The following is a 17311-nucleotide window of genomic DNA, read 5'->3' on the forward strand; positions in this document are numbered from 1 at the left end:
AAAAAGAATGGGGTGAAGAATGAGGCTCCAGGTCTGGAGGAGCGACTGAAGTAGAGTAAGCCCGACCATTTTGGAGTGTGGGACAAAGGGACTGTGACCTCCCCTGTTGGCTGGAGACCCTCACGGACTCTGAAGTCTTGCAGGGCGACAGCAGTATGGAGAAAAAGGATGTGAGCCAGGTGCCCAAATCTTAAAAAGAACTTTAAGTTAAAACCAGCAACAGGAGGTCCATAGGTAACGGCAGTAATAAGGGTTTGAAACAGCAAAGGAGTGGTGGTCTGCAGGCTGCAAGGAGCAGAAGGGGTGGGAGTTCCCTCGCCTACCCTGGATTTTAGGGGCCCTCACTCAGGACAGCCATGAAAGGGCTGTCTTTGGGGAAGAATCCAGTGCAGGTAAGAGGCAGGAGGTAGAGAAAATATTCTATGGCCAGATAAGAAAAATAAGAAAGTATGCTTTTTCCAGAAGGAAAAAACACCTGAGAGTTCAGGGAAGAGGTTTCAGAGAGAGGGAGAGATGCAATGTGAGGATGGGTGGGGCAGAAGAATCACAAAGCAAGACAGGGATGGGAATAAGTGAGGATGTGGGAAACTGCGAGCCAATGGTGAAATCAGTTTTGAGAAGCTGATGAAAGCTATGGATCCTCTCTCCAGAAAAATATATATTAATACACATATGCAAATTTTACACGCAATCCTTGGAAGGTCACACACTCCATAGGCATTGACTTTTTTAATTAAACTTTTTATTGAAATATAACATACATACCAAAAAATTGACGTCCAGCTCAAAGTGAATATACCTGTTTGTTACAAGCAAGCATGTCCAGGAGCAGCACGTTCCTGCACTGCCGAAGCCACCCCATGAGCCCTCTCAGTTATTCACCATCCCAAGGGGAACGACACTCCTGACATCTGTAACCATGGATCAGTGTTACCTGGTTTTGTAAAATTTTTATCTGTTGATTAGAGAGAGAAAGGGAGAGCAATTTGTTGTTCCACTTATTTATGCATTTATTGGTTGATTCTTGTATGTGCCCTGACTGGGGATTGAACCCACAACTTTGGCGTATCAAAATGATGCATCCAGGCCAGGGCTGTTTTGAAATTTATTTGTGCATATATATGCACACATATTTTATATATATAACATTATTTTATTAATAATATAATAATGTTTATGTTATTATATTTATAATAATATACACATACACACATGTATTTATATGTATACATGTATACACATATAAATATACATAAAATCACACACCATACATTCTCATAAGCCTGGTTTCTTCACTCAATATTGTTTGTGAGGATCGTCCATGTTAGTTCATGCAGCTGCTGTTCATTCATTCTCGTCTCCCTGTACAATATTCCACTGTATGAAATATGATAATATATCCACTCTACAGTCAATAACTATTTGGGTTTGTGAAAGAGGCAACTGTATCTCTCACACATCCATGTTTCTTTCCCTCTCTTTATCCCTCCTCTCCCCTCTCTCCAAAAATAGATAAATAAAAATCTTTGAAAAATAAATAAATATTGGGGCTTTTCCTAGTTTGGGATTATTACAAATAGTGCTGCTCTGAACACTCTTGAACATGCCTTTTGGTGAACATGTATGTGCATTCTACTGGTTAAATGCCTAGGAATGGAGTTCTGGGGTCATTAACTCCTGTAGCAGATAATGGGCTTATATTTTAGACAAGCAATAAGAACAAACAGGGATGGATGCAAGGAGCCCTGACTGATATAGCTCAGTGGATTGAAGCACGGGCTTGGGAACCAAAGGATCGCGGTTCAATTCCCAGTCGGGGCACATGCCTAGGTTACAGGCCAGTCCCCAGTGGGGGATGCACGAGAGGCACCCACACATTGATGTTTCTCTCCCTCTCTCCTTCCCTTCCCCTTCTAAAGATAAATAAATAAAATCTTAAAAAAAAAAAGAACAAACAGGGATGCAAGGAAAGTGGAATTCACACAAACTTTCGATCTGAAATCTGAATTCTGGTATAAAATTACAGTGGTTGTTTTTTTTAATATATATTTTATTGATTATACCATTACAGTTATTCTATTCCCCCTCTTCATTCCCCTCCACCCTGCACACCCTCTCCCCCACCCTTCCCCCCCTTTAATTTATGACCACGTGTCTCAAGTTCTTTAGATTCTATATTTCCCCTACTATTCTTGCCCTCCCCACTATCTATTTTTTACCTACCATCTATGCTACTTATTTTCTGTATCTTCTCCCCCCTTCTCCTCCTCCCACTCTCCTGTTGCTAACCCTCCATGTGTTCTTCATTTCTATGGTTCCACTCCTGATCTAGCTGTCCTTTTGGTTTGCTTTTGTTTTAGGTGTGGTTGTTAGTAACTGTGAGTTTGCTGTCCTTTCACTGTTCATATTTTTTTTAAGATTTTATTTATTTATCTTTTACAGGGGAAGGGAAGGAGAGAAGGAGAAAAGTGTCAATGTATGGTTGCCTCTCGTGAGTCCCCTGCTGGGAACTGGCCTGCAACCCAGGCATGTGCCCTGACTGGGAATTGAACCGCGATTGTGTGGTTCGCAGGCCCATGTTCAATCCACTGAGCTATACCAGCCAGGGCTCACTGTTCATATTTTTTATCTTCTTTTTCTTAGATAAGTCCCTTTTAACATTTCATACAATAAGAGCTTGGTGATGATGAACTCCTTGAATTTGATCTTATCTGAGAAGCACTTTATCTGCCCTTCCAATCTAAATGAAAGCTTTGCTGGATAGAGCAGTCTTGGATGTAGGTCTTTGGATTTCATGACTTGGAATACTTCTTTCCAGCTCCTTCTTGTCTGTAAGGTCTCTTTTGAGAAATCTGCTAACAGTCTGCTGGGCACTCCTTTGTAGGTGACTGTCCCCTTATCTCTTGCTGCTTCTAGAATTCTCTCCTTCATTTTAATCTTGGCTAATGTAATTCTGATGTGCCTTGGTGTGTTCCTTCTTGAGTCCAACTTCTTTGGGACTCTCTGAGCTTCCTGGATTTCCTGGAAGTCTATTTCTTTTGCCAGATTGGGGAAGTTCTCCTTTATTATTAGTTCAAATAAGTTTTCCACTTGTTGCCCTTCCTCTTCCCCTTCTGGTACCCCTATAATTTAGATGTTGGAATGTTTAAAGATGTCCTGGAGGTTCCTAAGCCTCTCCTCATTTTTTTGAATTCTTGTTTCTTCATTCTTTTCTGGTTGGATGTTTCGTTCTTCCTTCTGGTACACTCCCTTGATTTGAGTCCCAGTTTCCTTTCCATCACTATTGGTTTCCTGTGCATTTCCGTTCATTTCAATCAGTTTAGCCTTCATATGTTCCTCTAATTTGTGGATAAAATCAACCAGTTCTGTCAGCATCCTGATCACCAGTGTCTTGAATTGTTCATCTGAGAGGTTCGCTATTTCTTTTTCGCTTAGAATTATCGGCTCTGGGGCTTTGAGTTCTTCTTGAGTCATATTTTGGTCTGTTCGTGCCTGTTACGTATGAGGAGCAGAGCCCTAGGTGTTCACCATGGCCGGGCCACTCAGTCACTGGGTTGTGACGCTGTATGTGGGGGCAGGCCCTCTCTGCCACCACCGAGGGCCTCTCGGTCTGTCCCACTGCGTGCGAATGTGCGACCTCGGTCAGCCCACCACTGGGTTTGCCCACTGAGGCCTGCGCAGTCCGTCCCACTGCTTACTCCTTTGCTGGTTTATCTGCATGCGAATGTGTGACCGCAGCCAGCCCGCCTCTCCAAGCCCTCACTGGGTCAGCCCGACTCGAAGCTGTCTGGGTGCCTGGGTCAGGGGATCTTTCCTGCCCGACCCTGCTCCGCTGCTGGCTCCGCCCCTCTTACCGGTCCTGGTTGAATGGTTTGTTGTTGTTGGACTTCCATATAGTTCAATTTTCTGTTCTTTGGCTGCATCTTTGTTCTCCAAACCTTTGTTGTATTCAAACTTGGTTGTGGGAGAAGGCACAGTGTTTCCACCTATGCCTCCATCTTGGCGGAAGTCCTGTCCTCCTTCTCCAGAGGTGGAGTTTAGCCTTTAATTTTGTCCCTTCATTGGTTGCGTCTCTTGGTTGTTTTGCACTGATCATTTACTAGAATGGAGAACAAAATAAACCCACAACAAAGAGTTGATGGATAAATCCCAAAGCAGATTCTCTGAAAAGGTTAATAAAACTTCTGACACATCAAGTCAAGAAAAAAATAGCAAAGTGAAACCTTTTAAGAGATTTTAATTGCCAACTGCTGCTTGAACCAGGCTCTTGGCCTCTCACCTCCCTCCCTGAATGTGAGCTTTGGCACCCACTCCAGCTCCTACACAAACTACTAGACCCTGGGCTCTGTGAAGTCACCCAGCCACCTGGTGGGCCAGCCAGCAGTATGGCCAGCATCTCTGCAGGTGCTGGAGGCTCAGGCTCTGGGATGTCTGTGTCCCACTCCGCCAGCATGCGGGGCAGCTGGGGTCCAGGGACCTAGCTGTGGGGTCTGGAGGGTACTGGAGGATTCCAAAGTGAGAAGGAGACTATGCAACGCCTAAATGAGGGCGTGGCCTCCTACCTGGAGAGGGTGAGAAGCCTGGAGGCTGATCATCAGAAACTGGAGAGCAAAATCTGGGAGCACCTAGAGAAGAAGGGATCCCAGGTCAGGGCCTGAGGGCATTATTTCCAGACCATCAAGGACCTGAGGGCTCAGATCCTTGCAAATTCTGTGGACAATGCCTGCATCATTCTACAGACTGGAAATGCCCATCTTGCTGCTGATGACTTCAGAGTCTAGTATGAGATGAAGCTGGCCACCTGCCAATCTGTGGAGAGTGACATCAATAGATTCCAAAACGTCACTGATGACACCAACGCCACTTAGTTGCAGCTGGAGGCAGCGATTGAGGCTCTCAAGGAGGAGCTACTCTTCATGAAGAAGAGCCACAAGGAGGAAGTAAATGGTCTACAAAACCAGACTTCCAAGTGTGGGTTACCATGGAGTTGGATGCTCCCAAATCTCAAGACCTCAGCAAAATCACAACAGACATCTGGGCCCAGTGTCACAAGCTGGCTCGGAAGAACCAAAGGGGCTACACAAGTACTGCTCCCAGCATATTAAGGAGAGCACCACAGTGGTCACCTTGAAGACCTCTGAGATAGGAGCTGCTGAGAGACACTCTGGAGCTGAGACATGCAACCCAGGCCTCAGAGACTGACCTGGACCCACGGCAAAGCTGCAGGCCAGCTTGGAGAACAGCCTGAGGGAGGTGGGGATGTGCCATGCCAGGCAGATGGAATAGCTCAACAGGACCCATGCTGCACCTGGAGTCAGAGGTGGCCCAGGCAGAGGGGCAGTGCCTGGCCCAGGAGTACCAGGCCCTCTTGGACATCAAGGTTAAGCTGAAGGCTGAGATTGCCACCTCCTGCCACCTAATGGAAGAATGGGAGGACTTCGATCTTGGAGTCGCCCTGGACAATAGCCACTCCCTACAATCCATCCAAAAGACCAACACCTGCAGGACTGTGGAGGACAAGGTGAGGTTTGAGGTCAGCGCCACCAAAATTCTGAGGTGTTGAAGGCAGAAATGGGGCACCCTTTGTCGGGGCAGGAGACCAATATAAAGTTCAGATATCACTGAACATTAAAAAAATAAAGAAAAATATTAATTGCCAAAGTTACTCAAGAAGACTCAGGAGAGTTGAGAAGGCCAATAGCTACTAACAAAACTGGAATTGTCAGAGAATTACCTCTCCAGCTGCCCTGTGAGAAAGTGGCCATCTGCACACAAGTCAAGAAGAGAGCTGTCACCAGAAAGTGACCAGGCCGTCACCTTTATCCTGGACTTCCAGCCCCTCAAAATGTGAGAGAATTATCTCTCAAAAAAGGCCCTAGGACCTGATACTTCTCATGGTCACCTGTTTTGTTTTGTTTTTTTAAGATTTTATTTATTTTTTTTTTAAGATTTTATTTATTTACTTTTAGAGACAAGAGAGGAGAGGGAGAAAGAGGGAAAGAAACATCAATGTGCAAGATCTAAATCTATCAGTTGCTCTCACACACCCTAACCTGGGGACAGGCCCCAACCCAGTCATGTGCCCTGACTGGGAATCGAACCAGTGACCTTTCAGTTTGCAGGCTGATACACAATCCCCTGAACCACACCAGCCAGGGCTCATGGTCACCTTCTTTACAGCCTCAAAGAATAAATAATTCCTGTATTGTTTAATCTGCTTTAGGACACACATGAAAAGGTTATCCAATAACTTTATAAAACAAGTAAAAGCATAATACCAACACTTGACAAGGCATAAATAAAACTACAATGCAATTTTTCATATAACTACAGATGTGAAAAAATAAAATCCTAAGTTTATTACAAAAAGAATCTAATTCTATATTAAAAGTGGACACTCTAGATAAGTTACTATAATTCTAGGAATGGCTGGATACCAAGATATCTATTAATATAATGCATCTCATAAATAAGTCACTATTTATCACATTTTTTTCAATTCCAGAGAAGAAGGGGGAGAGAGAGAGAGAAAGACGAATATTGATCCATTGCCTCCCGTATGCACCCTGACTGGGTCCAAACCTGCAACCCAGACATGTGCCCTGACTAGGAATTGAACCACAGCCCTTCAGTCCATGGGACGCCCCAGCCAACTGAGCCATACCAACCAGGGCTCATGAGTCTTTAAAACAGGTGTACATGGCCTTCAACCAACAATCCTGCTTTCAGGGTTCCGTCCTAAGAAAATGGTAATGGTTGTACACAAAAGTGACCCCGCAAGGCTGTTCCTCCGTGTTGCTGATATCAATAAAAACACAGAAATAACCTGAATGTCAGGGCCAGTTAAACACGCTGTACACGTGATACGCGTACGAGCAGCCATAACAATAATGTTGTGGCAGTCTTAAAACAGAAACATATCCATGTCTCCAGAATGCAATATGACCTCGCTGAAGTTAAAAAAATATATTTCAAATTTTATTTATTTTTTTCCTGGCTGGCATAGCTCAGTGGATTGAGTGCGGGCCTGCGAACGAGAGGATCGCGGTTCGATTCCCAGTCAAGGCACATGCCTGGGTTGCAGGCGGGTTCCTTGCAGGCTAACCTACCAGCAGGGGATGCACAAAAGGCAACCATACATTGATGTTTCTCTCCCTCTATCCTTCCCCTCTAAAGATAAATAAATAAATAAAATCTTTAAAAAAAATTTTATTTATTTTTAGCCATCACATTTTCCACACTCTTTGTAATTATCATTTATAACATTTATAATATGGTGATAAAAATGTGAAGCAACAATTTTTTAAATATTTTATTTGTTTATCTTTTAGAGGGGAAGGGAAGGAGAGAGGAAGAAAAATATCAATGTATGGTTGCCTCTCATGAGTACCCTGCTGGGAACTGGCCTGCAACCCAGACATGTGCCCTGACTGGGAACTGAACTGTGATCGTGTGGTTCGCAGGCCCGTGCTCAATCCACTGAGCTATGCCAGCCAGAGCTGAAGCAACAATTTTTTTAAATTTCCATTTCTTGTGTGTGATTAGGAGTGAACTATCAGAGAATGACTTTGGCATTCACTTTAGAAAGCACTCATTTATATTTTTCTACCAGCGGGGTGACCCCACTTAGGACCGTGCCTGGATCCCAGGACTCGGAACTCCCCACTCCTCAGCCAGCTGTCAAACTGTGCCAGGGTCTCCTCATCCAGTCCGCCCCAGTGCTGACACCAGGTTCAACCCCCTGAAATGCCGCGGTCCCTGTCTCTTCACGGCTGCATAACTTTCGGCGGGACTTCTGGGTGAGAAGGTGGCAGGGGTACAGGTGGTGCTCACTTCCCCCCACAACCACATCCAAGTCACAACTCAACTGCAAAACAGCCATCATTCAGAACCACCTGAAGTCTGGCTAACTGGAAGTCCTACAACTAGGAAAAGGAAGAAGCCACACTGAGCCTGGTAGGAGAGGCCAAGACGTGGAACGGGTTAGTCCCACCCTGATGAGCAGTGAATAAAAACCGGGAGGGACGTCTCAGCTGTGGAGATGTGTGCCCAGGAGCTGGAGGCCCAGCCCCACACTAACCCTCCAGCCTAGGACTCCAGGGCCAGAAAGAGAAGTCCCCATCACTTCTGGATGTAAAAATCCACGGGGGTGGGTGGATTGTGGCTGAGTGTGCTGGCATGCTTCTGGAGTCCCAGGCAGTTCCTCTTAAAGGGCCCGTGCATGGACTTATTTGAACTTACTTGCTCTAAGCTTCAGGGCTAGGGTAGTAGCTTGGTGAGAACTAGGGACACGTGGGGAGGAACTGAACTGTCCAGCATCATGGTAGAGGGGCAGATTTGCGGGCACCAGAGCCCCAGTGCAGTAAATCCTGCTCTGTGGGGCGGGTCTGGCACAGCTGATCTCCCACGTGGTTGGAGTTCATCAGCCAATCCTTGCAGCTGAGTGCCTGGGGGTAAATCCTTCGAGGTGACGTGCCAATAGCAATCAAGGCTTAGCTACAACAGAAGGGTGCACACAGCCCACAGGGGGTGCACCTAGAGTGCCCAGCTTGGGTGACCGAAGAGGCCGTTGCCACTGGGCCCTACAGGACTCCTACTACGCAAGGCCACTCTACCAAGACTGGGAGATGTAGCGGTCCATCCTAATAGGTAGAAACAAACACAGGGAGGCTGCCAAAACGAGGAGGCAAAGAAACACAGCACAAATGAAAGAAAAGGACGAAATGCCAGAAAATACATGCCTATCAACAACTGAATCTAAGAAACAAAATAAATAAGCAGGACAGAAACAGACCTGTGCATACAGAAAACATTGGGAAGGTTGCAGAGGGGAGGGGGTTAGGGGAGGGTTGAAAATGTGAAGGGATTAGGAGGTACAAACTGGTTGTTTCAGAACAGTCTTGGGGATGTAAAGTACAGCATAGGGAATGTAGTCAATAATATCGTGATAATTGTGTATGCTGTTAGATGGATGGGAGATTAACTGGGATGATAACCTAGTAAGTTGTATGATGTCTAATCACTGGGGTGTACTCCTGAAAGTAGTATTAAACTGTAATTGACTTTAGAGTGAGAGAGAGAGAAAGAGAGAAACATCAGCTTATTCCACTTATTTATACAACACTGGTTGCTTCTCGTATGTGCCTTGGCCGGGGATCAAACCCACAACCTTGGCATGCCAGGACAACACTGTAACCAACTAAGTTACCTGGCCAGAGCAGGACTGAAATTCTGATACCTGCTACAACATGGATGAACCTTGAGAACATTATAATAGGTATAGTAAGCCAGAAACAAACACACACAAAATTGTATGATTTTACTTATGTGAAGTGGACATATTCGTGGAGACAAAGTAGATGAAACGTTACCAGGAGCTGGGGGGAGAAGCAAGTGGGGAGTCACTGCTTAGTGGCACAGTTTGTTTGGGATGATCAGTTTCGAAGCACATAGGTGATGTGGTACAGCTTGGGAGTGTGTTCAACACTACTTAATTGTTTACTTAAAATGGTAAAAATTTTTATGTATATTTTAATGTAATAAAACCAATTAAAAAAAACTATTCAACTGAGCCCCGGCCAGGTAGCTCAGTTGGTTAGAGCACTGTCCCAATAACACCAAGGCTGCAGGTTGGATCCCTGGTCAGAGAGCACAGACAAGAAGCAGCCAAGGAATGCACGAAGAAGCGGAACAACAAACCAATGTTTTTTCTCTCTCTCTCCCTTCCTCTCTCTAACATCAATAGTTGTTTTTTTTTTAAAATCATAGAGCTAGAAAGTGGTCAAGCTAAGATTTGAATCCAAACCTACCTGACTCTAGGTCCCATGCTCTCAACCTTAGGGCTTCCCTGACTCTGGAAAGAGCAGCAAACACCAGTCAGGACTTCTGGGTTTTTCCCATCACTGTCTAGTGCGACTTGACCTGTCTCATGACTTTGATTTTACGTGGAATGTCCCAGACCTGATTCCTGACCCAGATGCCCTCCGCTTCTGGTGTACCCTGGGAAAAGGGAGGGGGACTAGCAGTCTGCCTCTTCCTTTGCCCCTCCTTTAGAGGTTTGCCCTGGAGCTAAGCCAGCCCTTAAGAAGGCCTCCACTCCCCCTTCCTTTCCCCATTCTATGAGAATGCCCAGACTTGGCTGCATTCCAGGATAAACTCCCACAAGGCAAGAGATAACATCCAGCCAAGGTAAAGATCACAGCAGCCCTTAAAAAGGCTTCCTTGCCCCTCAGAGTGGCTGCAGTCCTTCGCTCTGGAGCTGTCCGTCCTACCTGCCGGCTCTGGGCCACCATGTGGGAGCTCTGGGCTCTCTTGCTGCTGACCCTAGCCTACGTGTTTTGGCCCAAGGCAAAGCACCCAAGTGGCAAGTACCCCAAGAGCCTCCCGTCCCTGCCCTTGGTGGGCAGCCTGCCATTCATCCCCAGAAGTGGCCATCAGCACGTGAACTTCTTCAAGCTGCAGGAAAAATACGGCCCCATCTATTCTTTTCGTATGGGGAGCAAGACTACAGTGATGATCGGCCACCACCAGCTCGCCAAGGAGGTGCTTATCAAGAAGGGCAAGGAATTCTCCGGGCGGCCCCAAGTGGTAAGCAGTGTCCACTGTCTCTCCTCTCTCACCACCCCGGTTTGTTCAGTTCTTGGGCCAAGGCCATGCCTGGAATGACCCTTCCAGCTCTAACAACCTGTACTTCTTCTAAAACCAGACTCGCTGGGCTTCTGGTGGAGAGCAACCCCTCAAGGTCCTACCTAGCCTCTGACCTAGGCAGGAAGAATTAAAGGAAGACCTCCTGTTCAGAGCCGCCCAGAAGGGAGAGTGGGGTGGGTACAGTGGCCTGAGTGGGGCAGGGAGTCCTCACTCCCATCATCTCAGCCCTGAACTTGATAATGATCTCTCTGAGCCTAAGACTTCCCTAATTAACTGAGATAGTGCATGTAAAAATCAGCCCAGTGCCCAGTGCTACGTAAGTGCTCAATAAATAGCTTTATGGATGTTCCTCTTCATGTGAAAAATGGAAGTAGTCATTACTGTCCTCTGTGGGAAAGTGCAAGGGAGTAGTAGCCTGGTCTGGGAGGGCTGGGGTGGCTGTCTCTCTGGAGCCATCCCCCGCTGCTCCTGCTCACAGCAGGCTCCCCACCCACCACCCACGGGGCAACCCACCCAGAGCACCGCCAGTGCCCATCCCTGCGCCCTGAACACTCGAGGAAGGGCTCCCCAGACACTCATCTCTGATCAGGCCAGGTTTGCTACCCAAATGCCTCGCTCCCAACTCTGCTGAGCGCTTCTCTCTGGTGCAAAGAGGACGGAAGATGCCGGTCAGTCGGGGTTCGTGAGTCAGGGGAGAGAAAAGGGGGAGGCTTTGAAGTCTTATGCTTTTTGTGTACCTCTGGGAAGAGATGGCTTGACCGCAAGGTCAGATTGGGTGGATGAGACATCTGCACTCTTCGGACGTGGCCCTGTGTGTGCACATAGCCTTGTCACTGAAGGGCACACGAAAAGGAGGTGAGCTTCTGTGCCTTTAGCGTCTCCCAGAGGACCCAGGACCAGGCAGACGTCTGGGTAGTTCTCAGTCTCTAGGAGCCCATCCACCACCCACCCCTGCCCCCAGGACGGGAGATGCAGAGAGCTTACCCCATCGACAGCCGCTCTCCCCAACCACTCAGTCAGCAACTGATAAGAGAGGCCCAGAGGTGACCCTGACCTTGAACGGAACTCCAGAACCCCTGAATTTGAATTGAGCACCCTTTCTTCTTCCTCACTTTCTCTGATGGAATAGAGGAGCTTGGGCCCTGGTCTACCAAGGCCTCACAGTCCCAGTTGAGAGCTTCGGGGACGCCCCACGGCTCCCTTGGTCCTGGGACTGGGTGCAGGAGACCCGGGGCAAGGGCCGGTGGGTCGTGTCCCATTCCTACAGCCTTTCCTGCTTTCCAAAGGCGACTCTAGATATCCTGTCAGACGAGCAAAGAGGGGTTGCCTTTGCCGACTATGGTGACGCCTGGCAGGTGCATCGGAAGCTGGTGCGGGCCACCTTTTCCTTGTTCAAGGATGGAGACCAGAAGCTAGAAAAGATCCGTAAGTGCCCTTCGTGGGGGCCCCTGGGCCTCCGGAGGGAGTAGAGGGCCGGAGCGGGGAGATGGGACACAGAGGGTTCCACCTAGCGTTTTCTTGGCTACTGCTGCCATCTAGTGGCCATATGCTATCTGTCCCTGACAAAGATGGAACGGTAGAGACGGGGGTGGGGGTGCTGCGTAATTCCCCAACCTCCTGTCCTTCTCTCCCCTCAGTATGTCAAGAAATCAGTTCATTTTGTGATTTCCTGGACACCCAAAATGGCCAGTCTATAGATTTGTCCTTGCCTCTCTTCCTGGCGATGACCAACGTAATCTGCTTTATCTGCTTCAACACCTCCTTCAAGAAGGGACATCCTACATTGAAGACCATATACACATACAACGAAGCCATCATGGAATTGCTGGGCAAGAACAATATGGTAGACATATTCCCTATATTGAAGGTGAGCATGAGAACAGGCCCCGCCCCTGCAGATCCCAGCAGACCCTGCCGCCGGTACCCCCAATTCTTCTTTCTTCTTACTGCCCAATTCCAGACCCAAGTTTCTCTGGGCCGCCTTAGACACACTGACCTGTGCCACCTCTGGCTTGTAACACTTTGCTGCTTGTCTACATACATAAGTTTATGTTTTTAAACATGCATGTTATACTCATAATTAACGGCTCTCATTTATGTACTAACTGCCGTGTGCCGGTACCAAGCAATCCAGCATTAATCACAGCATTCCCCTTGGAGGTGGGTTTTATTATCCCCAGACAGATGAGTATACAGGCCTTGGGAAGTTCAGAAACTTGCCAAGGGATTCAGACTCGAGTCTTTCTTACTCTCAAGGCTGGGCACAAAGCAGAGTATACTAAGGAAATGTTGGTGTCTGATGTTTGTTTGACTAAATGGGGTGGGGGGGATCAAGGGGTGGTGGGAGTGGAGACGGCCCCCTTCTCCCTCGTTTGGAATCATCCTAGTCGTGGTTAGTGGTCCCCTTCGCGTCACAGTCTTGCCCTCCATTCTGGCTGAAGGTTGGGGTTGGAGCAGAGCTTCCCAGAGATGCAAGTTTGCGATCTACCCCAGGGAGGGATTCTGGCAGCTATAAAAGCAAAATGGGAGAGGGATGGGTTTGACGTTCTTTTCTGCTTTCCAGATTTTCCCCAACAAAACCATTAAAATGATGAAGAACTGTGTGAAAATACGAAATGATTTGCTGAGTGCAATCTATGAGAAACATAAGGTGGGCAATGGAGCAGAAGGGATAATGAGTTAGGTTGAAGGTGTCCTAAGAACAGGGGTTGAGGTCCACTTTGAACACTGTAAGATCTCCAGCAGCTAGCAGAGAGTCTTTGCACATAGTAGGTGCTCAATAAAAACTGACTTAACTAATGAATAGGGATGGGGAAGTGAGGAATTGAAGAAGATCCTAGAAGAGACCTGTCCACCCCCCCAATTTATTTATTTATTTAAGATTTTATTTATTTTATTTTTAGAGAGAGGGGAATGGAGGGAGAAAGAGAGGGAAAAAAAACATCAATGTGTGGTTGCCTCTTGTTCACCCTCTACTGGCAACCTAGCCTGCCACCCAGGCATGTGCCCTGAATGGGAGTTGAGCCTCTGACCCTTTGATTAGCAGGCTAGCACTCAATCTACTGAGCCGCACCAGCCAGGCCCACCCCCCTCCCCCACCAATTTAAAGAGGACTGAGCGCTGCCTCACCTCCGCGTGCTCATAGGTCCGGACTGGACTCACCTCACTCCCTCACATCCAAGCAGAAGAAGCCTTTGTACCTCCGGTCTAGGATGGAAGTGTGGTAGAGTGTTGCCGACCATGAGTGTTCCTTATCACTGTGTCCCGATCTCACCCAACCAGAGCAACTTCGGCAGCGACTCCATCACTAGCTTGGTGGACATACTGGTTCAAGCGCAGGCGAACTCGGTCAATAACAACACTGGCCCAGACCAGGAATCTATGCTGCTTTCAGACCGACACAATCTTGCCACCATAGGGGACATCTTTGGGGCCGGTCTGGAGACCACCACTTCTGTGGTGAAGTGGACGGTGGCGTTCCTGCTGCACAACCCTCAGGTGGGCTTCTCCTTACTCCAGTCTTCCCAACCACCCTTGACCCCAGCCAGATGCAACTCTGGCCCCAGAGAACGAGGAGCCGCTCCCAGGGTTTCTATGCAGGAAGACTAGCCCACTGTGTCCTTACCCTAGCGTGGCACTGCCCCACCTTCCGGAAGGAACGCCTAGGCTGCACTGTACCCTGCCCCCCCCCCTCCCCCGGGCAGGGCTGGGCCAGCTCCTCTGGATGTGACAGACGGGCTCTTCTGAGCTCGTGCTTCTCCTGGACTTGAAAACACTCTGGTCACATCACCTTCCTCTGGCCCCCAGTTGATAAAGAAGATCCAGAAGGAGATTGACCAGAATGTAGGTTTCAGTCGCACCCCAACTGTCAGTGACCGGAACCACCTCCTACTGCTGGAGGCCACCATCCGAGAGGTGCTTCGCATTCGCCCCGTGGCGCCGACGCTCATCCCCCACAAGGCTATCACTGACTCCAGGTGTGCCTTCCCCCCCATAGCACCCAGCCCTAAGATGCATTCAGTGCTGCTTGCCAGCACACCTGGCCCCTCCTCCACTGCCCCAGCCCTCCACCTTCTTGGTCCACCTGTGGTCAACCACTGATAGCCAATGACCCTACTGACCAACGTCCCCGCCACCACTAACCCCACAAATAATCCACAGACCTACCCGAGCCCCCTCAGAAGCTGCCTGCTGTGCTTGGAGACATGGGGTCTGGGATGAAAGACGGGTGCTCTGTGCTCCTCCTACTCGGCCCAACAGCCACAACATGCATTGCAGAGGCTCAGAGCACATGTGCACAGGCCCTGCCTAACGCAAGCATCCTCACACGGAAGAGTTGCCTCACGAGTGCTTGTTAGGGAGAGGGCGCTGGGGAAGAGCTGGGTTCACACCAAATCTGGCGGATGCCGAGGAAACAATGAGGGGGTGGGCATGAGGGAGTAAAGGGCCCTTGTGTCTGGGGTGGAGGACTGTGGAGGCTCAGGGTTGAGCGGGTGCGGGAGGATGACGTGCCAGACCCCCTTCTCCTCTCCCTCTCCGGGACAGCATTGGCGAGTTTGCCATTGACAAGGGCACAAATGTTATCATCAACCTGTGGGCACTGCATCACAACGAGAAGGAATGGCACCAGCCCGACCAGTTCATGCCTGGTGAGTCCACGTCCTGCCCCGCTCCCAGGCCGCACCCCAGCGCCACCCCCCTCTCTGCCAGGGTGGCAGCTAGAACATGCCTGGCTCCAACTGCATGGACCTGCCGACACCCCCATCCTCCTCTAGATCTAGCCAAACTCTTCACAGCTGGGTTTCCTACTTGTCCTTCCACTAACTGCAAACCTCCTCCTCCAAGAGGCCTTCTAGGCACACGTCCCCCAAGAAGTTGGCCCCCTCTCCCCTCGGATGGTGGCATTTCCACCTGCTGAACATTTCATTTCCTCTGTGTGATGAAGGGCTGAGATCCCCCCAAGTAAGGCTGTGCACCTCCTGGACCGGGGGGCAGAGGCAGCCCTCTACTCACTCCTGTCCTGGCCCCTGCCTGACCCCCACCGTGTGTCCACAGAGCGCTTCCTGGACCCCACAGGGAGCCAGCTCATCTTGCCATCATTGAGCTACTTGCCCTTCGGAGCAGGACCGCGCTCCTGCATAGGGGAGAACCTGGCCCGCCAGGCGCTCTTCCTCTTCCTGTCCTGGATGCTGCAAAGGTTTGACCTGGACGTCTCGGATGATGGGCAGCTGCCCTCCCTGGAGGGCACCCCCAACGTGGTCTTTCAGATCGACTCTTTCAAAGTGAAGATTAGGGTGCGCCAGGCCTGGAGGGAAGCCCACGCTGAAGGTAGTGCCTAGAAGCCGTGGGTGGCGCTCCACCCTGTGGGGCCCCACAGCACAGAATTAGAAGTGTTATCCCCGCCCCCGCCCCCCCCTTCCGCTCTCCTCCTAGCCCACTCTGCGTTCTTTTCCACCCTGCAGCCCTGACAGTGATGTACATAAACTCAAGTTTCTCTTAAGAAGGTCCCTGGCCCTGGCCATTGTGGCTCAGTTGGTTGGAATGTCCTTGAAGCTGAATGGTTGCTGGCACAATCCCTGGTCAGGGCACATGCCAGAGGAAAGATTTCCTTCTCACATGGATGTCTGTCTCCCTCAGGGGACATAAAAATATGTCCTCAGGCGAGGATTAAAAAAACAAAAGAAGGTCCCTGAACTTAATCATTATATTTGTTAATGTCATTATATTATCCTTCTTTAAAGAAAGTGGGGGGAGGGTCTCTGAGCAGCTCATGCATTTGTTCACTCATTCTTTCAATAAATGTTTCATTAAGCACCTTCTATGTGCCACTCACTGTCTCTGGGCACTCAAGCTCCCTGGTGCCCTGAAGCTTATATTTCTAGCAAGGGCCTACAAATAAATAAGCAGTTCAGAGACTTGTAAGTACTTTGGTGTCAGTTATACCAGGGGATGGCGACTTGAAAAAGAGAATGGCAGAGGTGGGGTGTGGCCCCAGCCAGCAGGTGGTCCGGGAGGGCGCCGAGGACCTGGGGGAGGGCTCCCTTGCTCAGGGAGCAGCAGGAGAGACATTCTCCTGGTGGGAGGAGTCAGTGTGGCCTGGGGGTCCCTGATGAGGTCCAACTGGAGACCGGGGCCGGGGCCCCTGGAGTCTTTGAATTAGCAGGAAGGAATCTACAGGTTTTTATCAGAAGTGTGCTAGTAGGATTTAACCCAGTAAGTGGAAAGGTCTGGTTTATATTTTTAAAAGGCCAACCTCATGGCTGAGCGGAGGAGCCGGGAGGGAGGGGGAAGCTGGGCTGGCTGCAGCGGTGCGGACGGCGAGCAGTGGTGGGGCTGAGTTTGTATTTGATAGTGGGTAACAGACTTGGTTTGCTTTGGTGCAAACAGGCATCATCAGCTGAGCACACCTCAATGCTTTTGCTTTGGGAGACTGTGTGTGACCCACAAACTCAACCCACCACTACCCATCCCTCTTCTTGGTCCCCAGTGACTAGCAGGTCTCCTTTTCCTGGTACTGTCCTGCCAGGACAGGGCTTCCATGGCCGCCCCCCTGCTGAAGCTCCTGGGCTCTGCCCCTGCTCCCCACTCCATAAGCCCAGGAAGTCTATAAAGGCTTCACTAGAAACTGGGACCTAGACTTCTTCAAATCTTGACATCAGTATCT

General features: G+C 49.2%; 1 protein-coding gene across 1 annotated transcript; it reads left to right on the forward strand.

The window, feature by feature from the left end:
* Positions 1-10049: 10049 nt before the first annotated feature.
* Positions 10050-16189, forward strand: CYP17A1 (cytochrome P450 family 17 subfamily A member 1). Its single transcript, XM_037064029.1, has 8 exons — positions 10050-10587; positions 11934-12072; positions 12285-12514; positions 13211-13297; positions 13930-14145; positions 14455-14624; positions 15193-15296; positions 15703-16189. Exons 1-8 carry the CDS (start codon positions 10291-10293, stop codon positions 15984-15986), a joined length of 1527 nt encoding a protein of 508 aa, XP_036919924.1. The 5' UTR covers positions 10050-10290; the 3' UTR covers positions 15987-16189.
* The last annotated feature ends 1122 nt before the right edge of the window (positions 16190-17311 follow it).

The sequence above is a fragment of the Sturnira hondurensis genome, unplaced genomic scaffold (assembly GCF_014824575.4).
Source record: "Sturnira hondurensis isolate 20B ecotype Veracruz unplaced genomic scaffold, ASM1482457v3 Scaffold0014854, whole genome shotgun sequence".
NCBI lineage: Eukaryota > Metazoa > Chordata > Mammalia > Chiroptera > Phyllostomidae > Sturnira > Sturnira hondurensis.